At 38.6% G+C, this 23738-nt stretch overlaps 1 protein-coding gene across 2 annotated transcripts in view; it reads right to left on the reverse strand.

The window, feature by feature from the left end:
- Positions 1-14743: 14743 nt before the first annotated feature.
- NKAIN2 (sodium/potassium transporting ATPase interacting 2) overlaps positions 14744-23738 on the reverse strand; it is a gene marked incomplete at both ends in the record, with an annotated part of 967614 nt that continues 958619 nt past the window's right edge. For both annotated transcript variants that reach the window (XM_082855901.1, XM_082855900.1), the window contains one exon: positions 14744-14829. In XM_082855901.1, coding sequence (XP_082712027.1) covers positions 14744-14829 — 86 coding nt within the window. The remainder of the gene's footprint in view (positions 14830-23738) is intronic.

Raw genomic sequence — 23738 nt, forward strand, 5'->3', positions numbered from 1 at the left:
AAGATTTTCACTCTGGGGCAAATGCACTGATACCCACCAGACAGAACTGGTCAAACCTTTCATCTCTTCAGGTATTTGAGACATCTGTGAAGGCAGGGCGGCTGAGGAGGGAGAACCCAGCCCCACAAGTTGCTCACAGTATAGGGTACAGGGGAAGGCGCTGGGTTAATGGGCTGCTCGGTCCCTAGACCCTGTCCGCCCAAGGGTGGTGGCATCTGTGCAGTTTTCAAGGCAGCCACATGGCTTGGCCATTGCTCATTGTGCCAAAGAGAAATTATTTCTGATGTTCCTTAGAAGTAGAGGAAGGTATTTAAGGTGCTTGGTAGTCTTCTCTAGATATAGAATCTCATTTAAGTTACTTCAAAGTTAACTAAAGGCCCCTAGGATATAGACTAAAGGTATTCAAACACCTTACACTATTTATACTGAAATATTTTTATTTAAACTACAGACAATATAATAAATGTCTTTATATATACACATAAAGTTTAAAATGTGTTTGCTAAAATCATCAACACATTAATTAAAGTAAAACTACGCAAGTGAAATAGTTTCAAGGTGCTTTGCTTTAACATCAAAGCTGGCAATGAAACAAAAACCATTTAATTCATTGAACTCACTGGATTTCCCAGTCCCGAGGACAAATGAAATAAAGAAACCTACAACCATTGCATAGTTAAAATTCCAAATTCCTAACTCTAACCATTTACATTCTGTTTGTAGGATCTTCACCTTTGGAAACTCCTATCATCTTTCATGTAGACCGAACCCTAACACTAAACACCTGACACTTAATGCCTCAAATAGGAGATAATCAAACTTCTTTAAAAAATGTTCTGGACACAATTGGTGAGTTTGTTCACAACTAATACACAGAAATACACATTCAACAAATCTCACAAAACTACTAGCCTTTTCTACCAAACATTAAAACAGTTTGAATTGTAACAGGAAAGGCTTCCTGTCCTTAAACAGGCAGAGTTGAGAGATGTCTAAGGTAGTTTGTAAATCTAAGTGGTTTAGAACAACTCAAAAGCATTTAATTAAAGCAGAATGTTCCGTTACAGCTCCTAGTCCTGTAGGATATATATTCTTCATATTCTCTTCCATTATGGTTTATCACAGGATACTGAGTGCGGTTCCCTGTGCTATACAGTGGGACCTTGTTGTTTATTTTCTATTTAATAGTTTGCACCTGATGGTCCCAAACTCCCAAACCATCCCTTCCCCACCTCCCTTGGCATCCACAAGTCTGTTCTCTATTAGATCCCTTTAATAATTAGATCAGACTGAATATTCGTGGAACAAGAGAGCCGAGAAGTAGCAAGAGGTTATTATTGGCATAGCTGACAAGTAGAAGCCCCTTAGGACCATGTTTCCATAACTTACGAAGCACAGGACGTGCTGCCTCCTGTCATCGAAGTGCTATGTGGATACCAGGCCGTCAGCAAGTTATGAGCTGCAGAACTTGGGTTTTCGTGCAAGTTTAAATGTCACTCTTCTAAGACTCAGCATGTGGTGAAACAAACTTAATTGAACCCAGTCACCTTTTTCCTTAACCTGGCAGGGATTCAACACCCCTTATCAGTCGCAACAATTCTCTTGTCAGCATTCATGTCACCAAGAGGAAATGACCCTGATCCCAGTTCCAGTGTTGCATGGTGACATGCATCCATACTTGTCCTATTCTCTCCTACAGGACACATCATCCCCATCTTAGGAAATGTGTTGTCGGTTGGGTCTTTTTCAAAGCAACATAACTAGTAACTGGTGGAGAAAAGATGTAGACCCAGGTCCACCCAGTCAGCTGGCTTCTGTTCCTTGATGCTGGGAACCACGTGAACTCAGTTGTAGCCTTTCTCCTTCCTATTCTTGTAAACCTAGGCTTTCTTGTCTGCTTTGATGCCAGGAAAAAAAAAAAAAAGGATTGGATATATACTCTCACTAACCTCAATAATTCTTATTTTAGAATTTTAGTGGGAGGTATTGAGAAACAACCCTTGTTGTTATTCTTGAAATTTATTCTTAAAATTGTTACTAGATTGAATTACAGCCGTGAAATGTTAGTGCCCATGCACTGCAATAGATTTCAGTTATCCATACAAAATCTTTCTTTAATAAAAGTGTAATAAAAACCTGACTAATCGTACATATAACCAGTATTTGATCCAATTCATTGGAAGTTCTGAAAATACTCACCAGCCTTGGTAGCCAACGTATCCACTCTATTTTTTAAATTCTTTTTTGAAACATAATTATTTTTTACTCAAAAAATCCCAGGAATATTTTTAATAATAAATGAAATATATCCTAATTATGTCTATTCCAGTAACAAAATGGGGATAACTTTGAAGTGTGGGTAGAGGCAGAGGAATTTTTACTCTTGGCTTATCTAGCAAGCAGGGCTAGCTTTTTGGGCATGGGGTGTGTGTCACATATGATCCCCATGCTCAGATGAGTCTGATGCTTGGTTTAATGCTCTACTGTCCTCTTCAGGAAATTCTTAATACACTATTTTTGAGCATGTGGTGAGCAGAGGAGATACCCTGGGGGGACAGCCCTGCCAGTGTTTGTGATCTAGCAGCAGTGCCTGATGGCTCTGACTCAGTCCCCTGGGCACAGCATGCAGAGCAATTGTTCTGGCCAGCCCCAGGGCAATCCAAGGAGCCACTGGGCTGACTGGGTGACCGGGAAAGGACCTGGGACCAGATTGGCAGCGGTGACAGTGAGAGCAGCAGAGGAAGTGACTGCTGTACCCCTGGGGAAAGCAGAGGGCCCAGGCAGCCCTGGGAACTGTGGGAGGCCGGCTTGCCCGTTAATTCACGAAGAGAACCGGTCCCTGCAGCTCCTGCACAAATATTAACTATGATTTAGTGCTGGAACAGGAACTGCTAGTGCTCAGGCAGTAAACTTTGTCAATAAATTATTAGAAGATAAAAGCATACACATGGATATTGCAACAAAGCATATCAGAGTTGTTAGAATTATTCAAAGAGTTTAGAGTCTCTGGTTGTGAAAACTGCTGCAACATTGTAAACAAATATCCACTTACACATAGAAATTAGTCTGTAGCTAGCAGCAGACAGAAAAGAGCTCTTTTCCTGTGAACGTCAAATGAACAAATTACTAACTAGGAAGACAATTTTAAAATTATTTTTCTTGTTATTGAAGATAACAGCAGCATAACACATAAGTAGGTGTTTTCAGTGATGTAGAAATGAAGCCATTTTCAGCTTCTTAAACAACTTCAAGTTATAGGAAATATCAGAGGAAATACTAAAATGCCACTATAATTTTTAAAATTCAGATTACACGAAACTGATTTTTATGAAGAGCTAAATCTTTTTAGAAAAATTGTTCTGTGAACCATTAGTTCAAATGACTAAAATTTATATTTCAAAATAATTTATCAGGGCTTCCCTGGTGGCGCAGTGGTTGAGAGTCTGCCTGCCGATGCAGGGGACACGGGTTCGAGCCCCGGTCCGGAAAGATCCCACATGCCGCGGAGCGGCTGGTCCCGTGAGCTATGGCCGCTGAGCCTGCGCATCCGAAGCCTGTGCTCCGCAACGGGAGAGGCCACAACAGTGAGAGGCCCGCGTACCGCAAAAAAAAAAAAAAAAAAAATAATAATAATAATTTATCAGAAATACACCCAATATTGTCACTTTTTTATAAAATATTCTTCACAGCTCCAGTAATAGGTGTATCAGCAGAAAGATTCTTCTCAAAATTAAAAATTATAAAAAACCATTGATGCATTTGCCGAGATGATTGATGTCATATTTATATTGATTGCAAATGAATTGGCTAAAAGCATATTTTTTTTTTTTTTTTTTGCGGTACGCGGGCCTCTCACTGTTGTGGCCTCTCCCGTTGCGGAGCACAGGCTCCGGACGCGCAGGCTCAGCGGCCACGGCTCACGGGACCAGCCGCTCCGCGGCATGTGGGATCTTCCCCGACCGGGGCACGAACCCGCTTCCCCTGCATGGGCAGGCGGACTCTCAACCACTGCGCTATCAGGGAAGCCCCAAAGCATAGATTTTGATGACTTAATTGTAGAAAAGTGAGTCAAATCTTACGATCAATCAAAATATCCCACTTAATAGGCTACTGTATTTATAATTAGAACACCAAAATATTATGTTTTATAATTTATATTTTATATGGTTATTTATGTTACTATTACCCTGATTATGTTTTGTAAGTAATAAAATATTTTAAGGGAAAATCTTTTTTAGCAGCACTTTCTTCTTACTCCTTGAAAAAGGGGCCCAGCATTTTCATTTTGCTCTGGGCCCCACAAACTGTGTAGTCCACCCTGATAGCAAGATTTAGCACTGATGCTCCCCTCCAGACATCTTCTCCTTGAGTTCTTATTCTTTACAACTTGAACTGACAGATGCTTTTGCCCATTAGAAATAGCAATGTTTCATGTTTAAGAATATTTGCCTTTTAGCACTCAAAACAACACATTGACTGAATATGCTCTGTTTTTCCATGAATTATAAGCCTCGGCCTCAGCCTCTCAGCCCTTTGGTTTTTGCCTACCTACCTGCTTTTGGAGATGGGAAGGCTAGTTCCATGGTGCGTGGAGGACAGGGTTGTTATATCCTTACCGATGGAGGATTTTTCATAGTTTTCGCTCATTTTGATACTTCCCCATTGACTTACCAGTCATAACTCAGTGTCCATTTGTTTGACTTCATCCTAAGAGTCTTGGTCAGCCTGACATAACAGTGACAAGAAGTTCAGGTGTTCTGGTGGCTTCCACTGTGAGGCTGGAAAGATTTATGTCTAGACAGCTGTGTGCAAAAACCTCTCTGCACGTGGAGATCAACATATCCCCAAAGGATATAATGAGTAAAACTAGAAGAATAATGAAGAAAAATGACAGGCGCACGGAAGGGGAACAAACAGGGTATGCCTCTGGTAAATAACTCCCTGAAGGACTCTTAGAAAGGACTTACTGATTAATTGAATCAATCCATCATCCTTGGGATGACAGCATCAATTTGCAATCTTTTCTGGGAGTTGTTTTATTCCATTGCTGTTACCACTTAAATTCATATGAGGGTAGAATGAGAGGTTAAAAAATATACCTGTTTTATTATTAGGGTACCACAGTTCTGTGCTCTCATTATAGAAACAGCTTACATTGATTTTAATAATGGTTTAAAATGTCGGAACATCAACATGTGGCTTATACAAGGATTTTTCCTCTTTGAATTTATCTTACAGAAATCAGCTTTTAATACCCATCAAAATTTTAAGCTCATTTGCTTCTAAACTCTATAATGTTTAAGAATTTTTGAAAAATGATCTTCTTTATAATTCTGGGGAATAAAAAAATATCTACCATTATCCCTTTTAGGAGGAACTCACCTTCATTTTCTTTGTGGTCACTGGCAGCCATAGCTTGTGATACTTGTGCAGATTTCAGTGGTTAATGAGACCCTTGAGTGTATTCTCTAGTTCAAGCTTTTGTTGAGTTAAAAGGAATAGAGTATATACATGTCGTGGAGATTTTGCTCTCATACCTATTAAAAATGATTGTTTTAAGACACTAGCATGTTTTAAATTGGACATAATATATCAATCACAGATTTTGTTCTTTCCTTTCTTGGGAGTGGGTGGAAGGTAGATGTAATACAATGAAAAGAGGATTGAACATGGATCCTAAGCAAAGATTCACATGTGAGGAGAATAATTTGGGCTTGATTTTTTATAATGTAAGGATTTTGATATCAAAGCTTCCTGAGTATAAGCGTTGATTGCCATAATTTTACCTAAGACTGATAAAATCTCTGAAGGATGATTTTTCTTGAAAATCATAGGAAGTATTCAAGATGGAACAGCTTGAGTAATCTTAATCTCTCTAACATTAGCTATTCATAAATGTATTATGAAAGAAGTAGAAGGACTTCTAACCCTGAAGCTGAACATACTTGGTTGACTAATATATAAGAACATATCATATATACATGTTAACATATGGGTACATGTTATTGATATTTAAGAGAACTCTAACATGTGGGTGAAAAGTGTTGCCTGCCACTTCAGTAAACAAAGGATGTTGCAGCCATCAAGCCAGCAGGCACTGCAGCCGCCCCTGACTGTGCACACTGAGGGGATTCAGGATGGAGAGAAGCAGGACACTGGCCCCAGAGAGCTGAGGTGCACATCAAAGGAAGGATTTCAGAGAGCCCAGACTCTTGCATCTTCCCATACACAGAAAAGTGCTAAATTCATTAACTTGAGAGGTCTGGTTTTCTTTAATTAATAGTAATCTTTTGATGTTTTGTATATCCCAGCTCCTCCATTACCTCTTTGGAGCAGTCCCTCAGAGCTATCTGAGAGGCTGTCTTCCGGGCTCAAGTCCTCAGTTTTGTCTGCCAGATAAAACATAATTCTCAACTTTTAGGTTGTGCATTTTCCCCAGTAGACAAACATAAAAATGCATATTTAACATTGAAACTATACAGAACTTAATAAACTTAATACATAATAATTCAGAAGCATTTTCTGGTCTTACACTGTCTTAGAGTCTTCCTTAGAGTCTTCCTTATCAGCGTTCACTGTGATTTACACAGTCCAGAGCCACTTGACAAATCCCAGTTGTCTGGGGTGTAGTGTATTCTATTCTAACCAGAGTACACATAGTAGAATTTGTTGTAGAATGGTGAGGTATTTGCATTTTCAGGATAAATGGCAATCTTGTGTAATCTCTTAACCTCTGTTGGCCTTAGTTTACTGTTTCTATAATGAATGAGTTTATATCTCAAGTTTGTTCTACAATGTGATCTATTTAAAATGTTTATTTCTGAGTTCAAATTGTCCACTTGTTATATAGTACAGTGGAATGTTGGATATTTGCTTTACTGTTTCAGAGATTATGTTTTTTAGTAGCTACCAGATGAAGATCTTGGTACCACCTGTTATTTACCAAATGCACATCTTATTTAGTGGAGAACTCCAGGCTAAGGAATCTTTTCTTTAGATCACGTGTAAATATATGATCTTTTCTTAGGTTTGACCTATTAACTTTTGTCTCTTTTTATGCAACTGAGGTCTTGTGTGCACTTGCCCTCACAGTGGGAAGCAACATCCTGACAGTCATTCTTCGCTCTTTCAGTGAACCCGCATCAGCATACTTTTCACACAGGGAACATAAGTGAAAACAAGCTTGATCATTTACAAGGCTCTCACCATGTGGCCTAGAAGTGAAATACTACAAGTTGATATTCAGCGTCTTGTAATGCTTCCTCAAAGCCTCCCTTATTTTCAGTCAATTTTGGCATTTCGGCTTCTGGGGGCTGGTGTGCATCTGTGTGCTGTGAGAGGAAGGACATAACCCCAGCAGCCTGGAGCAGACCAAGCCCTCTATCCCTTGAGTACATATGGTAAACCTCAGCTGATATTGTGGCTATACTATCACAAGTGCTGGGGGTTAGTCTTTTCAACTTGCCTATCCTGTTTCAAAATGCTCACTATAATTGTCATCAAAAGTCTATGTTGGGCTTCTCTGGTGGTGCAGCGGTTGAGAGTCTGCCTACTGATGCAGGGGACACGGGTTCGTGCCCCAGTCCAGGAAGATCCCACATGCCGCGGAAGCGGCTGGGCCCGTGAGCCATGGCCGCTGAGCCTGTGCGTCCGGAGCCTGTGCTCCGCAACGGGAGAGGCCACAACAGTGAGAGGCCTGCGTACTGCAAAAAAAAAAAAGTCTATATCATCAAAGGGGCAATAAATGAGTATTTTAAATTATTTTATGTTAATTTGACATACAAAAAATGAAAAACCCTACTTATGTTAATCAAAGTTTTTAAATATAATGCCATATAATCCAGCTATTAGCCGGATGCTAACTCTAAATTCCAGATAGAGGAGGGAAAAAAGTTCTCCAAATGACAGCAGGTCTATTCCAGGCAGTCTTGTAAAAGAACCCTTAGAGATAATGAAAGTATGTGTTACCTATGACTGAGCTAAAATGGTGCCAAGGCCTGGCAATTCCTTTTTACTGCTGACACATCCCTGTATGGTATAGAATATCAGCATTGCCTCCACGTCAATGGAATAGGGTGTCCCTGTCAATGACGTAATTGAATACACTTTGAGAAGGAACAAGGGCTTTCAGGGATGGCTCAGAAACTTGATTGTTTTTCCATTTATTTTTAAAATGCAAATTACACTAGTAAGTCAAAAAAATCACTCTGTTAAAAATACATTCAGAATTAACAAATGCCAAAAAAAAAAAAAAGACACAGGATTGTAACTCTTGCCTTCTGAATATTAGGTTTATAACAAAAGCTCAGCCTAGAAAAATAGCATTCTTCACCGGATTTTGAGGAGGATACAGCTGTACAACTTAGATGTTTTTCCAGATAGAATCACACTACTGTGCTCCCTGTCCACTGATTCCTTTTTAGTAGTCAACAACTGTTTTTAAAAATTTTGGTGGTGATGATAGTAGTGATTAGATGGTAACTTGGCTGCAACTTAAAGCAGGAATATGAGGGTTTAGTCTCTGTGCATTTAAATTTCTATCCATATACATGTCTTATAAGGTGGAATCTCATCACAGCATGAATGTACAGTGAAACCTCATTTTTAATAGTCACATTAATACTCACATTAGAATAATTTCTGGCATGTATAGTATTTATATTTTAAGAATCAAAGGATGATACATTGGTAAGTGTTTTTCTCATACATTAAACATACTTGTCACTATAAAATCATCGTATGAGGTTTCACTGACATGTTTGTGATTGTATAATTTTATGCATGTATATATGGACAAACATATACAAACCACTGAGAAAATTCAAGCACAAGTGCTGGAACTTTTTTCTGTAGTTTATACTCTAATTGTAACCGTTGTTCCTTTGTTTTCAAATGCGTATATGTGTAGATCACAGACATCCATGCAGACACAGTAATGGGACTGGTTTATGTAGATTTGGATGGGCTAACGTTCAAAGTAGGTTAACCCAATAACTGAAACTTCTTAGAAACAAGGAGAAAAAGTTGCTCCATGCCAATTTATAATTTTTCAAGTCTGAATTTCACTGCATTTAAGGGTGGTGTATTAGTTCTAAAAAGAAAAAAATTGATTTTAGTGTCTCAGGTGGATCCAAAAAAAATGACTCATCTGAGTTCCTGACAAGCCTGAGCTAATTATGTTTTTCACTAATGAAAACCAAATAATGTTTGAATATATAGAACAAAATTTCCTAGGAATTCAGAATATTCCTTAAACACATTGACCTACTATTAAGTTTCCAAAGGCATCTTGTTGCCAACTACGTCAACAGCACAGTTTTTCTGCCACAATAATACAGGAGGATTAAAATACACCCTAACACATAACAGATCCCCCAAATACCACAAAGAGATCTCAAATATTTCACCAAGGTAACTATTGCTCCCCCCACCCACCCAAAAAATAATCTCGTACGCTGAAGTTAGGAAAAAAAGTTCACCTACGTAGGGGCTTCCATTTGAATTAGATATAAAAGAGTAAACATAGCTAATACATATTCAGTTGGCCTCTGTTGATAGAAATCCACAGCTGTTTCTGTGTTAGTAAAAGACATTGGTAGATACTTATAAAAGCACCTAGAGTGCAATAAATAAAATCAGTGAGTTAAGCCATTTCTGTTCTCTGCTTCCAGTAGATTAATGAGTTTAGTAGATTGATACGTTTCTCTTTGTCCCACCCAACCCCCTCAGAAGACCTTATTGAGGAATTATAAAGATGACGATTATTACTTTGTTATTATTACTTGTCTTTTTCTGGCCACCATGGAGGCTCAATGGTAAAAGCACTTTGCTGACAGCTGGCAGTTTTTGTACACAGACACACTGCAGTTGCTGAGCTATGCAGTCTTGTTTCTTGACATGACACACACAGACTTGAACTTATTCGGAATTAATAGCAGTGTGTTAGCCTAAAGGAAGTGACTTGGGGGTGTCTGCACTGAGATTCTCAGGCGCACAACTTAGGTGGGTTAAGGCAAGTATGTACGGTACAGCCTTTAGGGCAAACAACCTGCCATTTCAGACTTCAGTTACAGGGTCATCATGCCGTGTTTCGTTTGTTTGTTTTTTGCAATTACATTGCCTACATAGCTGTGGTGCTATCAAGACATACGGAGTGCAGAAGACAGGGCTCTCTAGCTAATGTGCCCTGGATGACTTCGCAGCTGGCAGAGGCTGACTGGCTGGGCTGCAGAGCAGTTAGTGACGGCCAGCAGAGGGCACCAGCACGTCTCCTTATGAACTTTCCAAAGGCCTGGGAGAAAGCAGCCTGCTTTCAGGAAATCCACGATGGGCGTATCCTGCATATCTGTCTGTTTCAGTTAGAAAGAGGAGGCCAAGTAGAATTGGTTGTGTGCCCATGTGTGCCCGTGTGTGTGTGTGTGTGGTCCCAGTGTGCACGGAGGCTTTATGTTTTGTTAGTATGTATATATATTTAAACTTAGTTGCTTCTTGCTCTTCAAAAAATGCAGGAGGCCACTGTGAAACAAGTTCTTCGAACGGTCCAGGAGCTGATATACTGAAGCCATTTGTATTATTTCGACCTGAGAGAGAGAGAAAAAAGATGTTTTTAATCAAGGGTGAGAGCCCAGCACCTTTTCTCACCTCTCCAAGCACAAGAGTAAACCAAAAAAAAAAAAAAAAAAAAGAGATCCAAAGCCCAAATTGTGCTTTAAATAGACAATTTTCCTCTCCTCAACTTTTTCCGCAGTGCAACCTTTTGGATAGAGAGGCCATTTATGGTAATTTAAAATCCATTTTCTGGGGGCAAATGAATATGTATTGCTGTACAATTAGGCCGCCAAAAAGAATGCAATGTTTTCAAATGTGGTCTGATATAGCATGGAGTATTTTCGCATTTATACTGCAGGGAGCCCAAACAGATCTCAACCTGCTTCGGCACTTAGGTCAGTGGTAGTCAAAGCAGTTACTTTGTTAGAAAATCAACCTGTGGGCGTGGGAATGTTTTTGCGCAGCAACTTCATAGCCATTATTTGTTTCAAAGAATTCTCCAAACTGTAAGAGAAAAATTACTGAAAACTTTTCCCTTTTAGATGGATTATAGATAATCTGAAGAATTACGGCCAAGAACATTCACCCAAGTTAACTTTAAAAAAAGAGGACTGTCTATTCATTGACTACAGGAACTGAAACAAACTGTGAATGGAGGTCAGTTAGGACAGTGTTTTCAAAGCCTTGTCCAGGCTCTGAGCCACAGAAGATTTGCTGGGTATAATGGAAACCCCACAGCTAAAACTGCGCATTGCTTTTAAGCATCTGTTTTCCTTCTAAGGAATGGCTTTTATTTCCAGTTGCTATATAATATCATTGGGGTGCTTGAACTGGCCCATGATGTTAAATTACTCTTATTTTATGAGACTTATTTATGGCAGGTTGACAGGAGAAGGTCTACCCCACAGGACAAAGATACAGGAGATGCTCAGGTCTCTGCCTCCCAGCAGGGGATGAAGTTTATGCTTGAATCATTTTTGGTTTTTCATGGGATTTTAATAGGCAGTGACTCTCCAGTGATTGTATTTGAGGGCTACACAGTTGAAAAAGTGCTTCATTCAACACCACATATAATGTGAAATCAAAAGGGAATAAAGGAAACGCAGGAAAAGGGGAGGGTGCAGGCATGTATGGAACTATGGCAGCTAAGTTAGTGTGAGGAAGTAAAGATAAGTAAATTTAAAATCAGGGAATGAAATGTCAGAGCAAACTCAACAGTCCACATAAGAATTTGGAAAAAACTAAGCAGTCAGGAAAACCAGTTGATAATTGGGGCTGTGTAAGGAACAAGTTGTGTGACCTTTGTGTTTCTTTTCTTTCATCTAGTTTCCTCACCTGTAAAATAAAATCTTAGTGTTCTAGTACTTGAGGTCTGCTAGAGGATTCTTTGTAGAAGGTATGGTAGTAGTATTTTGACTGGTGATTTATTAAACATTTAACTTATTTCATGAGCAGTGAGACTTGAAAGCTCTTATATAATTTTACTATTCTTAGGCAGTGAGGAGGAAAATAATATTTTTATTACTTTTGGTTCAGCATTTAAAGTACTTAATAAAATCACGAGAAGTTTTGTCTTCAAGGAATTTTGTTCCAGACATTAAATTTGAAGAGTCCTCTATTTAAAGACAACATTGGAATTATGAATGCCTGGTTTGAAACTATAGTCTTGATTATATATAATCGGCATTCTCGTGTTATTATCAGAGCTGATCCTTACAGAGTGGTTACATCTAATTTATTATATTTTGATCATATTTATTGATCATTCATATTGACCAACACAATGTAATATTATATGATAAGAATGTTGTGTGATATTGTCAGAAGCAAGAAATTGCAGGACTTGTAGATGTTCTGGTCTACTCTTGAGCACAAACATATTGTTACATGTTACTTGGGCTGACATATGTGATATATTGTTTACAGAGGAAACCTTTTGGGAATGAAATACAGTGTATGGTGATTTCTGAGTTGATAAAATCTTTTCGTGAGTAATATTGGTTAACATAAGCATTATTACTACATCTAATAAATTATGTTTATTAAACATGTAGTATGTGACATGTCCTATGTTGTACATGCTCTACAAACATTGTTTTATGGAAATTCAAAACAACTATATGAAGTGCATATGCTATTGTCTCTATTTTGCAGGTGAGGAAACTTAGGCTTGGTGAGAATAAAGTTATTCAAATAAAGTTATAGGTCCAAGGTCATAAAGAATTTCATCTCATGCAGTCTGGCTTCAGTAGCTCGTCTTAACCACTACTCCTTACCACTGCTCCTTACTGCTTTGACTTTACTTTTTAATAGAACACTTTACACAAGGCTATGTTACAATATTGAGAAGAATGGTAAAGAATGTAAAGGATTTATCATTTTATTTTTTGCTTAAGCTATCAAATCTTTCTGGGAGGATAGGAATGTTATGGTATAAATAGAGAGACAACTATAGTATGGGGCAAAACAAAAAGATATCAAAGGAAAAAGATTAAGAAATGTTTCATAAAGGAAGTATATTTTAAGATACAATTTGAAGGAGAGTGGGATTTGAAAGAGTGGAATTTGGGGGAAAACAAACAACATTTGGTGTCAAGAGAACAGCATGGACAACTGGAAAAATACATGTCATATTTGCAGATGGTAAGAGTTTTAGTTTGACTGTAAAAAAAAAAAAAAAAAGAAAGAAAAAGGATAAGGGGAGATATCAGACTATGTGTGCCCTCAATAGATGATAAGCTTCAGGAAGCAGAGGCCAGCTCTTATTTATCATTACATTTTCCTGGGGTCTCCCAGCATTGTCTGCATATGGTTGAGACTATTAAAGGTTGAAGAGGAGAGATAATATTTCAATAGAACACTGGGGCCAGATCAGCGTAGATTTGCAAAGTCTGATAAGGAGTTTCAACTTTGTTCAGTAGGCAATAAGGAGACATTGATAGGTTTTGGGCAGGGGCCTAACATAATCAGAGTGGTACTTTAAGAAGATTAATTTGGCAGTCACATGGAAGGTGGGATAGGAGTTCTAAAATAAGAAAGAGACTGGAAAACTTCAGTTAATGATTGCCTGAATTAGGGCAGTGGTTTTGGGAATGTAAAAGAGGGGATGTGTGATGTCCTGTTTACAGAGGGATGCTTTGAATGACATACAGTATTGGCTGATTTCTGAATTCGATAGTTTTTTTATGAGTGGTGTTACCAAATGCTTTTGGGAAACTACAAGAGACACACACACAAAATGCAGGCATGATGCATAGATCATTCCCTTTGTAAAGAAAAGCTTAAAAGGGGATGTATAAGGATTACTTTAATCTCTCTGGAGGAGAAATAATCCAAAAAATGTATTTATTATCCTACACACTAACAATATTAAAAGGTAAAATGATTCAATGGTGGAGGACAACGACGACAAACACATATCTTCAAAGAGAGAAGCTCACATTTCGAAATGAATTGGAATCTTACTTTCTATTTTGATCTTCGCTTGCAATTCAGCATATCACTTGATGCTGATATATAGAATTTGTTATCAGTTGTTATCCAAGGGAATTTGCCTAAACACAGATATAAAAATCAGGCTCTGATTGTATGTCTGCTCTCTTGAGTGCTAGAGTTAAGGGTCTGATAAGTTTCAGTGTTAATATTCTGGTTTCATTTTCACTTTTCACACCAGAAAAATGAAAGAGTATTATTATTTTCTAACACTACACATAATTAAGGTGATAACCTATCATTTATCATCCAAATGAGAACACTTTTAAGACTAATAGGGTGTGCTGGTAATAATTATATCAGGACAACCCATGTAAACTAAGACTATACTGGGAAAACCAGGATATATGGCTTATATATAGTTACATATAACTACCTACAATGTTATATCATTTTCAAAATATACAAATTTTGGGTAATTCAAAGAAGTTGTATATTATATTGGATTTTTAGCCATGTAGTTGATACTTATGTAAGACTACTTTTAAAAGTAACTTTAGAGATAGCTTTCCTGATAAGTTAAATTTTATTCATAATTTAAAAAAATTTATTAGAATTATCTCAGTCAGAACAATATTAATAGAAGAGAAAATACTGAAAGTAAATGACTGAAGGAAAGCTGCATGCCATCTATTTTGTGCCACAATAACATTTTCTTAATCATCTTTTAGTATCCCAGAAGAATACCTCCAAATTAAAGTACTTACATGTACATAGGCTGTAGCTGTAAATGAGATGTCTTCTGAGGCCCCTGATAGCCATAAGAGTCAAAGCCACCTATGAAATCAACTGAAAGGGACAATCGCCTTAATTAGTTAACTTTTCAGAAGAGATAAACGTTCATGATCAAGGTCTCACACAGATTACTAATATAAACCTTTTAATAATCTATTAAACCAGAACTAGCTAATTGTGGAGGAAAAAAGATAGTTCCTTCAAGGCAGTGATTTTTTTCCCCCCTCAACTGTGAGATTCAATTATTGCTTTACAAGAATCTATTCACTTGGAAGAAGAAATTTACATACTCCTTTGAAGCAACCAAGACCTAATTGGAGCAATAAAATTCACTTGCACAATTAAGATGCTATACGTCTTTTTGGTTAGCATGGAGATTTTCTGCAACACATTACAAATGTAAAAAATAATGATCGCTCAAGTGCATGTACCTATCAGCAATTGCGGCACTAGTAATAGTGTTATATCCTATGATTGTCAAGTACAAGGTGCAATGGTGGAGGTCATGTAAATTAGCTCAAAATGGCTGTCTCTGCCATTATGTGGTTCATAATCTCAAATAGACAATCAGAAATAAAGATGTGCAGCAAACTCTAACCAAACATTCAAATGCAATACATACCTAGGTATTTAAGGTACAATGAGATGTAACAAGAGTTACTGTGGTAGCTTATATTATCCAAAATAGCTGCAACAATATCTCCTATTCCATATCTGCCTGCAGTGTGACCTTGACACTCACCCCATCCTGAGGTTTGCGTCTTTGTCCCTTCCTCTTGAACCTGGGTAGAACTTTGTGGCCACTTTGACCAATAGAGTATGGTAGAAGTGACATTTTGTGACTTCCAAGGCTAGATCAAAAAAATGTCATGCACTTTGCTCTTTAGGGATGCTCTCTTTTGGAACACAGCCATCATGCCCAAACTAGGAATCCCAAACTAGCGCACCTGGAGAGATCAATGGAGGACCCTCGGATATGATTTTGGCTGACAGGCTAGCTAAGGTCCCAGCTGATAGTCACCATCAACACCCAGACATGTGAGAAAAATTGCCTCCAAATGATTCCAGCCCCAAGCTGTTGAGTCAACCCAATCTTGGAGTCTCCCAGCTGAGGGCCCTGACATCCGGGGTCAGAAACAAGCTATCCTCACTGTGCCCTGTCTGGATTTTTAACCCACAGATCCATGAGCATAATAATGGTTGTTTTATACCACTACATTTTGGAAGGGGTAGTAACTGGGACAGTAAATACTAAGAGTGCTGTGAAAATGTTTTGGTTTTGTTTTTCCTTTCCCATTCCTGGATGTGGAGGTCATGTGGTGGGGCAAAAAGAGGCAAAACAACAAAAAGCTGACAAGATAGATGACTGGAAGAAGAGAGGCAACTAGAAACTGAATTAGGGTGCTAGAGGATATCTTTACTTTTTCTAATATCTTTTTCTATTGGCTTAGCTTTGACTAGTTTTTGTTCTTTTTAATATCCTAAGTGTTACAAGTAGAAATTGGAGCAAGTAACATAAAGTCCATGATGTCTGTTTAGTGGGGAAATCTTTTCATTTTTTTAAAATAGATTTTATTTTTTAGAGCAGTTTTAGGTTCACAGCAAAATTGAGAAGAAAATACCAAGAGTTGCTATATACCCCCTCCTGCCCCCACCCCGCCCAGCACGTGCACAACCTCCCCTACTGTCAACATCCCAACCAGAGTGGTGCATTTGTTATGGCTGATAAACCCATACTGACATATTGTTACCACCTAAAGTCCAGAGTTTGTATTATGGTTCACTTCTGGTGAAGTGATGTAATGACATGTATCGACGATGTTAGTATCATATAGAATAGTTTCACTGCCCTAAAAGTCCTGTGTTCTGCCTTTTTATCCTTCCCTCTCCCCTAATCTCTAGCAACCACTGATCTTTTTACTGTCTCCATAGTTTTGCCTTTTCCAGAATGTCATAGAGTTGGACTCCTATAGTATCTAGCCTTTTCTGATTGGCTTCTTTCACTTATTAATATGCTTTCAAGGTGCCTCCGTGTCTTCTTATGATTTAATATCTCTTTTTATCATGAAAACCCTTTTATTGAGGCAGAATTTCTCTTCTGGTCAGAAGTGGAATAGTACAGCAGTCCCCCTTATCTGCGGGGATACAGTCCAAGACCCTTAGTGGATGCTTGAACCATGAATAGTACTGAACCCTATATATACACAATACTATTTTTTTTCCTATACTAACGGATGGGTAGCATACACAGCATGAATATGCTGGACAAAGGGATGATTTATGTTACTGGAGGGACAGAGCAGGATGGTGTGAGATTTCATCACCACTACTCAGAATGGCTCACGATTTAAAACTTATGAATTGTTTATTCCGTTTAGTCTTTTCAGACTGCAGTTGACGGCAGGTAATTGAAACCATGGAAAGTGAAACTACAGAGAAGGAGGACTACAGTGTAATGAAAAGGACAGAGATCCTGATGTTAGAAGGATCAGGGTTCAAATACTGCTTTGACCACTTGCCAGCTGTGTGACCTTAGACAAATCACTTAACTTCTCTTACATAAGAATTATAATACTTAATACTATTAGTGTGAGGATAAAATAAGGAATGTAGAGCCCTGGGTGAGACATGCGGTATGGAAGAAGAAAATTAAAAGCCCTTAAAAATTCAGGATTTTCTTTATAATTCTTCTAAACCATGCAGTTTAGGAGAAAGAAAGTGTTTTAATTGGGAACAACTGTAGAACTATATCAAATATTTTATAGAAGATGAATTAAAAGAGAGCAAACCTCTTTTGTTTTCTGAATTGCCCACATTTGCACATTAGCTAATATAAATGGTACCAGAAGAGCTGTACGATAATTGAATGGCAACTATATTTAAAGTTTGTATTTTGAGAAATTATTTTCTACGATTGGGGATTCATTGCAGATAGTGCCTAAATTCCTGTTCATTTGGGTTCACTCTTTTTTTTGGTACGTGGGCCTCTCACTGCTGTGGCCTCTCCCGTTGCAGAGCATAGGCTCCGGACGCGCAGGCTCAGCGGCCATGGCCCACAGGCCCAGCCACTCCGCGGCACGTGGGATCCTCCCGGACTGGGGCACGAACCTGTGTCCCCTGCATCGGCAGGCAGTCTCTCAACCACTGCGCCACCAGGGAAGCCCTGGGTTCACTCTTATCAACATTAAGACTAAAGGACTAGTTTTCTGAGAGGCATTCAAGCATTAAAGTTTCCTTGTTCTGAGGTTCCCTGTTAGTAAGATGGCCCCACCCTGGTGCTGGAGAAGAGAGTGGGCAGATGTAAACAGTAAGGTCTCCTCCACTGAAACCGAGATCCAAGTCAATCTCAGGCTTATTAGTGTTTTTATTGATGTTTTGAAATATTTCCTTAGCTTGATTCCAGAGGTGTGAGATGGATGGCAGAAAAAAACAGATGGTAATTTATAAGTCAGAGACTGTGCAGTGAGCCAAGGGATAACTGGAAGAAACCAAGATGAATCTTCAAGTCCAAAGGATAGAATTGGGACCAAAACTGGGAAACAAAGCTTGAGTCAGGAGCAGTGTAGACCTTCTGGAGACATGCGAAAAGGCCAGAAGGGAAATGAGATGGGTCTGAGTACTGTTGCGAATGGAGGTTGAGTTGTCTGGGTCTTGCTCTTATTAGCCATCTATCTGATGTGTGGGTTGGTAGAGCCGATTTACAACTACCCAACTGGAGAGGATAGTGCTAAAGCTTTGACAGAAGGATTGCGATTGTTCTGATCATTCAGGTCATCTGGGGTCATGGAAAAGGATGCAACAGCAGATGACTCAGAACCAAGATGAGAAAAGAAGAGGATCTGAATGTAACCAGGATGCATTTTTACCATCTCACTTGTGAGGGGGCATTCAAATTTAAATCAGAATCAAAGGATATATTTTCTGTAGTGTATTTTATATACCTGTCTGTGTTCACAGCCAAAGAATTTATGTAAGGTCAGTTTCCACATGTACTCATTCTCAGTAATTGTTTGGATGTCTTCCTAAAGACCTGAAGGAGAGGAATATTAATAAGCTGGATCCAACTGACCACTAGAGTTAAGAGTGTGGTGGTCAGTGTGGGTAGACATGGTTCTCTGTATCTTTTACAGAATGGTGTTTCACCCATAATTTGGAACTCTTTGGGGTGCCATGTGGGTGGAGAGCATAGTAGACAAAATTATGTTTTTCTCTCTTAAAATTGAATTACTGGGGTTAGCTTACATTTTTAGAATACCCTCAATACCACTTTGGTCTGTTTTCTGTTTCTTTTATATAATTACATTCATTTAGGCTCTAAAGAGGCTACTGAATATTGTAAAACTTTCCTAAGCAATAGGAGTCATGAAACAGCTAGCAGGTACTTCTCCAAGTCATTGTGATGGCATCTAGATGTTTGGCTCCTAGCTCAAATTTGTTGTCTAGGAGGATGTTGCAGCCTTTAATGGAACAAAAAGAATGAGAGGAGGGAGTTGGTGTTTGGCTTCATTAGGAAATGTAGTATGTAAGTTATATGTGGCACGTACAAGCACCAAGGACCAGGAAACACTTGGGAAAAGGGAAATGTAACTGTAATTGGTGCAAGGCAGATTAGGGACTTGCTGGGATTTTAGAGGTTAATTTCTTTTTACTCATTCAGCTTTATTATGCTTTATTGAAAACTATCTCCACCTGACATATTGTGACTCTGCTTTCTGTTGTTGATCCTATCACTATAATTTAAGCTGCATGAGATTTACTATTTACTACAGTAGCCCCAGGACCCAGAGCAGTGTCTGGCTCATGGAAGCCATATTTACTGAATAAACTCTTTAGGCTGTTGTTGTTGTTTTTTTTTTTTTTTTTAAAACAATTGATTTAAGCATGGAAGATGCTGGTAAAATTTCTAAGTGAAATTTGACTGAGTGCATTTACCCTTTCCTTCGTAAGGTCTTGAATGATAATAAAGAGAGGACCTTTTATAGAAGATCTAGAATGTCAGTGATTGCTTGGGTCCTGTGAGATAAAAGAAATCTTTTGGACACCAATGGGAAGAAGGCACCGCCCTAGTCTCTTTGATCTAGGGGAGTAGAAGGAAAGAGGCTAGGACATGCTTTAGCATCAGAATGACTGGGCTGAGAGGGCAATCCACTGATGAATGCTATGTTGCAAATGTTGATAACTGCTAGGGAAAACATTGCTTTCTTTCTGGCCAGTTCATAGCATCCTAAACAGAGGTACATGACTGGGTAGGTGACAAAATAAAATAAAATTTGTACTTGTTTAATCTTTGCCTCATTGTAGTGATTTGCTTTTGGTCATCTGAAAACAACTCAGGAATGTTATTTTCTTTTCAGATGTTACAGCGTTTTCTCTTTGGCTTAGTTTTCCTATCTGCAATATGGGTGTGTTTTTGTCTACTTACCAACAGAGGCACAGAGATGCCCAATGATTTTAAATTAGTAAAGTGCCATGTCAGTTTAATAACTATGATTTAATAAAGTTAATAATAGTGGGATTTCAAAATTACCAAGTAAGAGGAAAGTGCTTTTTGAATAAATATTCCTCACTCAAATATGTTCCCTGTTGTGAGCTTCCCTTTTATTTAAACCTTTTAATCATGAACACTGAGTTCAGCAAACTTAGAACTGCTTTTCTAAATACATGTTGGCAGGGAGGTATTGTAATATAATATTGTACCTTGGTTATTAATGACAAAGCCACTAGGCAACACACTCTCTTTTGGAGACAGAGCTGGAAAAGGCTATGGGGGGAAATTTTAACAGGCAGTTCACAGAAAGCTAAGCCTAAATATTTGGAAGAACTCATTGAAGGACATTAAAAAATTTGTGTGGGCCTATGAAAACAGAGTGTAAATCCATTGTCTCTGCAGGTCTCTATTTCAAGGGTACTTATCTCCAGTTGCACAAAAGGAATTCAGAGCATAACCTACTGTAGCCCAAATTCAAAAGCCCCGCCTTCCTCCCACACAGACTTACTTGGTGGCAGCAGTTCAGCTTCCTGTGTGAGCTTGATGTGCTCAGTCTGGACTTGTATCTCTGAGTGGACTCAGAGCTACTTTTTTTTCTGATTAGGAAAACACAACCCTTTGTAGGGGTACTTTAGTCTGTTATTGCCTGAAAGGTCACTGAAGTGTGATGCTACAGAGAGCTTCTGGCAGGCGAAACATGCATTGAATGACATGAGACTTATTGGTTAAATCATGGCAGATGCTTCAGTTCCTAACCTTGTTCAGAAAATAACATTTTCTCAGGGTCTTAGGATTCTATTTTCCATGTTTCTCTCTTAGTTGTATCAGAACCAGATCTTCAGTATTTTAAACGTGGTAACACATTTACATATACTAAAAACTGAAAGTGGAATGCGATCACCACAATGGTATAAAAATGAAATATTTCTTTAGTTAGAGATCATTTGAGTAACCACTTTAAACTGTTGGTTCTAAAAATAAAAATGAAATATAAGTTTCCACTTGATAAACTGTTTTGTCTTTTCACTCTTGCCTATTTTTGCTAATTCTCAGTGTGGCCAGTACCTTAGGTGAGATTTGAAGAAACGCATGCTGGTCTTCTGCTGAGACCAGGATCTTGCTATTGAATCTTATTCTAATAATCTAATGCCATCACTGGCTATATCACAGGGAAAATATGAAGTAGTATAATGATTGAGGGCTTGGTAGTTGGACGACCTGGGCTCAGGTGTGCCTTCCCTTCTGACCAGCATCATATCCACAAGCAGGTCACAGTTGCTCTGAGTCTGACTTTCTTCCTTTGTGAAGTGGAGATAATAAAACAGTTCCAACTTCACAGGGTTATATGTGTTTAATACTTAGATGCATGTATTTTATGGACGCACTACAGGTAGATTTGGGATCTCATCTCTTTTAGCAAGGGATTTATACCAAAAGAATGATTCAAATTATGCTTTAAAATATATATTTAGGTTCTTTACTGAAAGGATGAGAATTTTTCAGGCCTGGGAAGTAGGTGGAGGTAAGGGTCAAAGAAGAGGACTTTGTGTTAGAATTTACTGGAATTTTGTATGGAATGACATGAGTGTGGAAATCATCAGCAGAAGCTGAGGTAGGTTTATGGAAACCCTTAATGCCCACGTGGTTGGTTAATTGTGGTCTGGCAAGCAGTAGGAATGTGACATATTGTGGAAAAAAGGGAAGATATATTTAAAAAAAACTACATAGAACTGAGTTTCCATATTTCAAATAGTTTTGGAAATCACCTTATATATTATCCAAAAGGATGGGGAGAGGCTAGGCCCAGCCTGGTTTGTAGTCTATGAGACTTCGACCCATATGTAGGGAAGAGGAACTTTACAGTGGAGTGGGCGAGAATGAAGACACCAAGAGCTCATCTCCTGAACCAGGCAGAGGGGATGAAGCCAAGGCTTGGTAGAAGGATTACTTTGGAGAGGAAAAGCTTAATGGTTCCTCTCAGATTTGGAGAGGGTTTCTAAAAGACAGAAAGATAATTGCTAGTATAGAATTTTTGAGGTTCTGAGGGAAAAATGGAAGAAGTTTAGTAGCTTTGATTTTCTCAGGTTTGGGTACTAGACTTCAGGAACTTGGAAAGTTTTGGAGCACATCCTGTGGTGACTGTGGCACACTGTCCATGGGAGAGGAGTGAGAGCCCTGTTGAGCAGGAGAGAGCATCCAGCTGGGTTTAGGGACTCTCTCCAGCCATGTGCAGCAGCCCAGGGTTAGGAGTGGAGAAGCTGCACCTGAGCCTCGTCAGGCAGGGAGATGGAAAATCCAAGGACCGTGGAAGAGAAAGCAAGGAAGGAAACTAAGTGTGCCTGTAAGAGCATCACCGCTCCTGTGGATTCAGGAGACAGATGATGAGCAGAAAGATAAACAAAGATTCCAGTGGAGGGAAGCTCCTAAATAAAGGTGAAGAAAACTTCCTCCAGGAGGGAAGCAGGAGAACAAGGAGGGAGTAAAGATAGGAGTTTATAGTCAGGCAGAGAATTTTAGAACTGGTGATTTTTAGAGAAGCCTTCTTCCTCCATAATGAAGGTGATAAAAATTAGCCTCCTTGGTGAAGGGAACTAAGGAGGTAGCTGAAGTGAGTGGTGACAAAGATGGTAAGAGCTGAGAAGATCAAGAAATTGTAAAGCTAGAGTTAGAAAATTATGTATTCAGATATCTTTGTTACTTTCAATAACTGTGGAATCGTGTGCAGAATATGATGAAATGGCTAAGTAAACTTTATCTTAAAGGTGCCTGGCCTCACTTTGTGCCATGCCATTTGGGTGGATTAGATTTACCAGTCTCTGTTTTGTTCTCCCCTATTAGAATGGCTTTCAATTATGTGACATGCCTTGCCATTGAAATTGGAAAGAGCAGTTATTACAGGCTGTAGGCAAGCTAGTTAGACATGATTGGGTATGTCTTCTCAGCTGACATCCAGAAGATATATATATATATATATATATATATATATATATATATATATTAGAAGGCACAGCCCACTTAAATGCAGTGGTTTTAATTAGGATGTGGGCACATCAATGCATACATATTTAGGAAAATGAAAAATAAAGCGTGCATGCTAAAATCCCCTTGTAATTTTTGCTAACACAATCTTCGCATTATTTTGCAGCCTCCAGAAAGGAGGACTAAACCTAAATTACTCATCTTTATAGAACAACAATAGCAGTTTCAGGTATGAGGATGTCCAGTGGTTACTCTAATTAATTTTTCCAGCCATGTGAGAAAGGTGAAACTAGATTTGCTGTATGGGGTTCATTAAAAACACTTAAGATGATTCCTGTGTGAATTATGGTGTCCATTTGGTCAATACGGGTGGAAAAAGTTACCCTTTTTAAAAATGACACCTATTTTTGTTAAATTCTGCATATCCCCCTGATTTGTCCTTTAGGTTTCGGTGGAAATGTCATTTCCTCAGGGAAGAATTTCCTAGTTTTCTTAA

The sequence above is a fragment of the Leucopleurus acutus genome (assembly GCF_964270905.1).
Source record: "Leucopleurus acutus genome assembly, chromosome: 15".
Classification (NCBI taxonomy): Eukaryota; Metazoa; Chordata; class Mammalia; order Artiodactyla; family Delphinidae; genus Leucopleurus; species Leucopleurus acutus.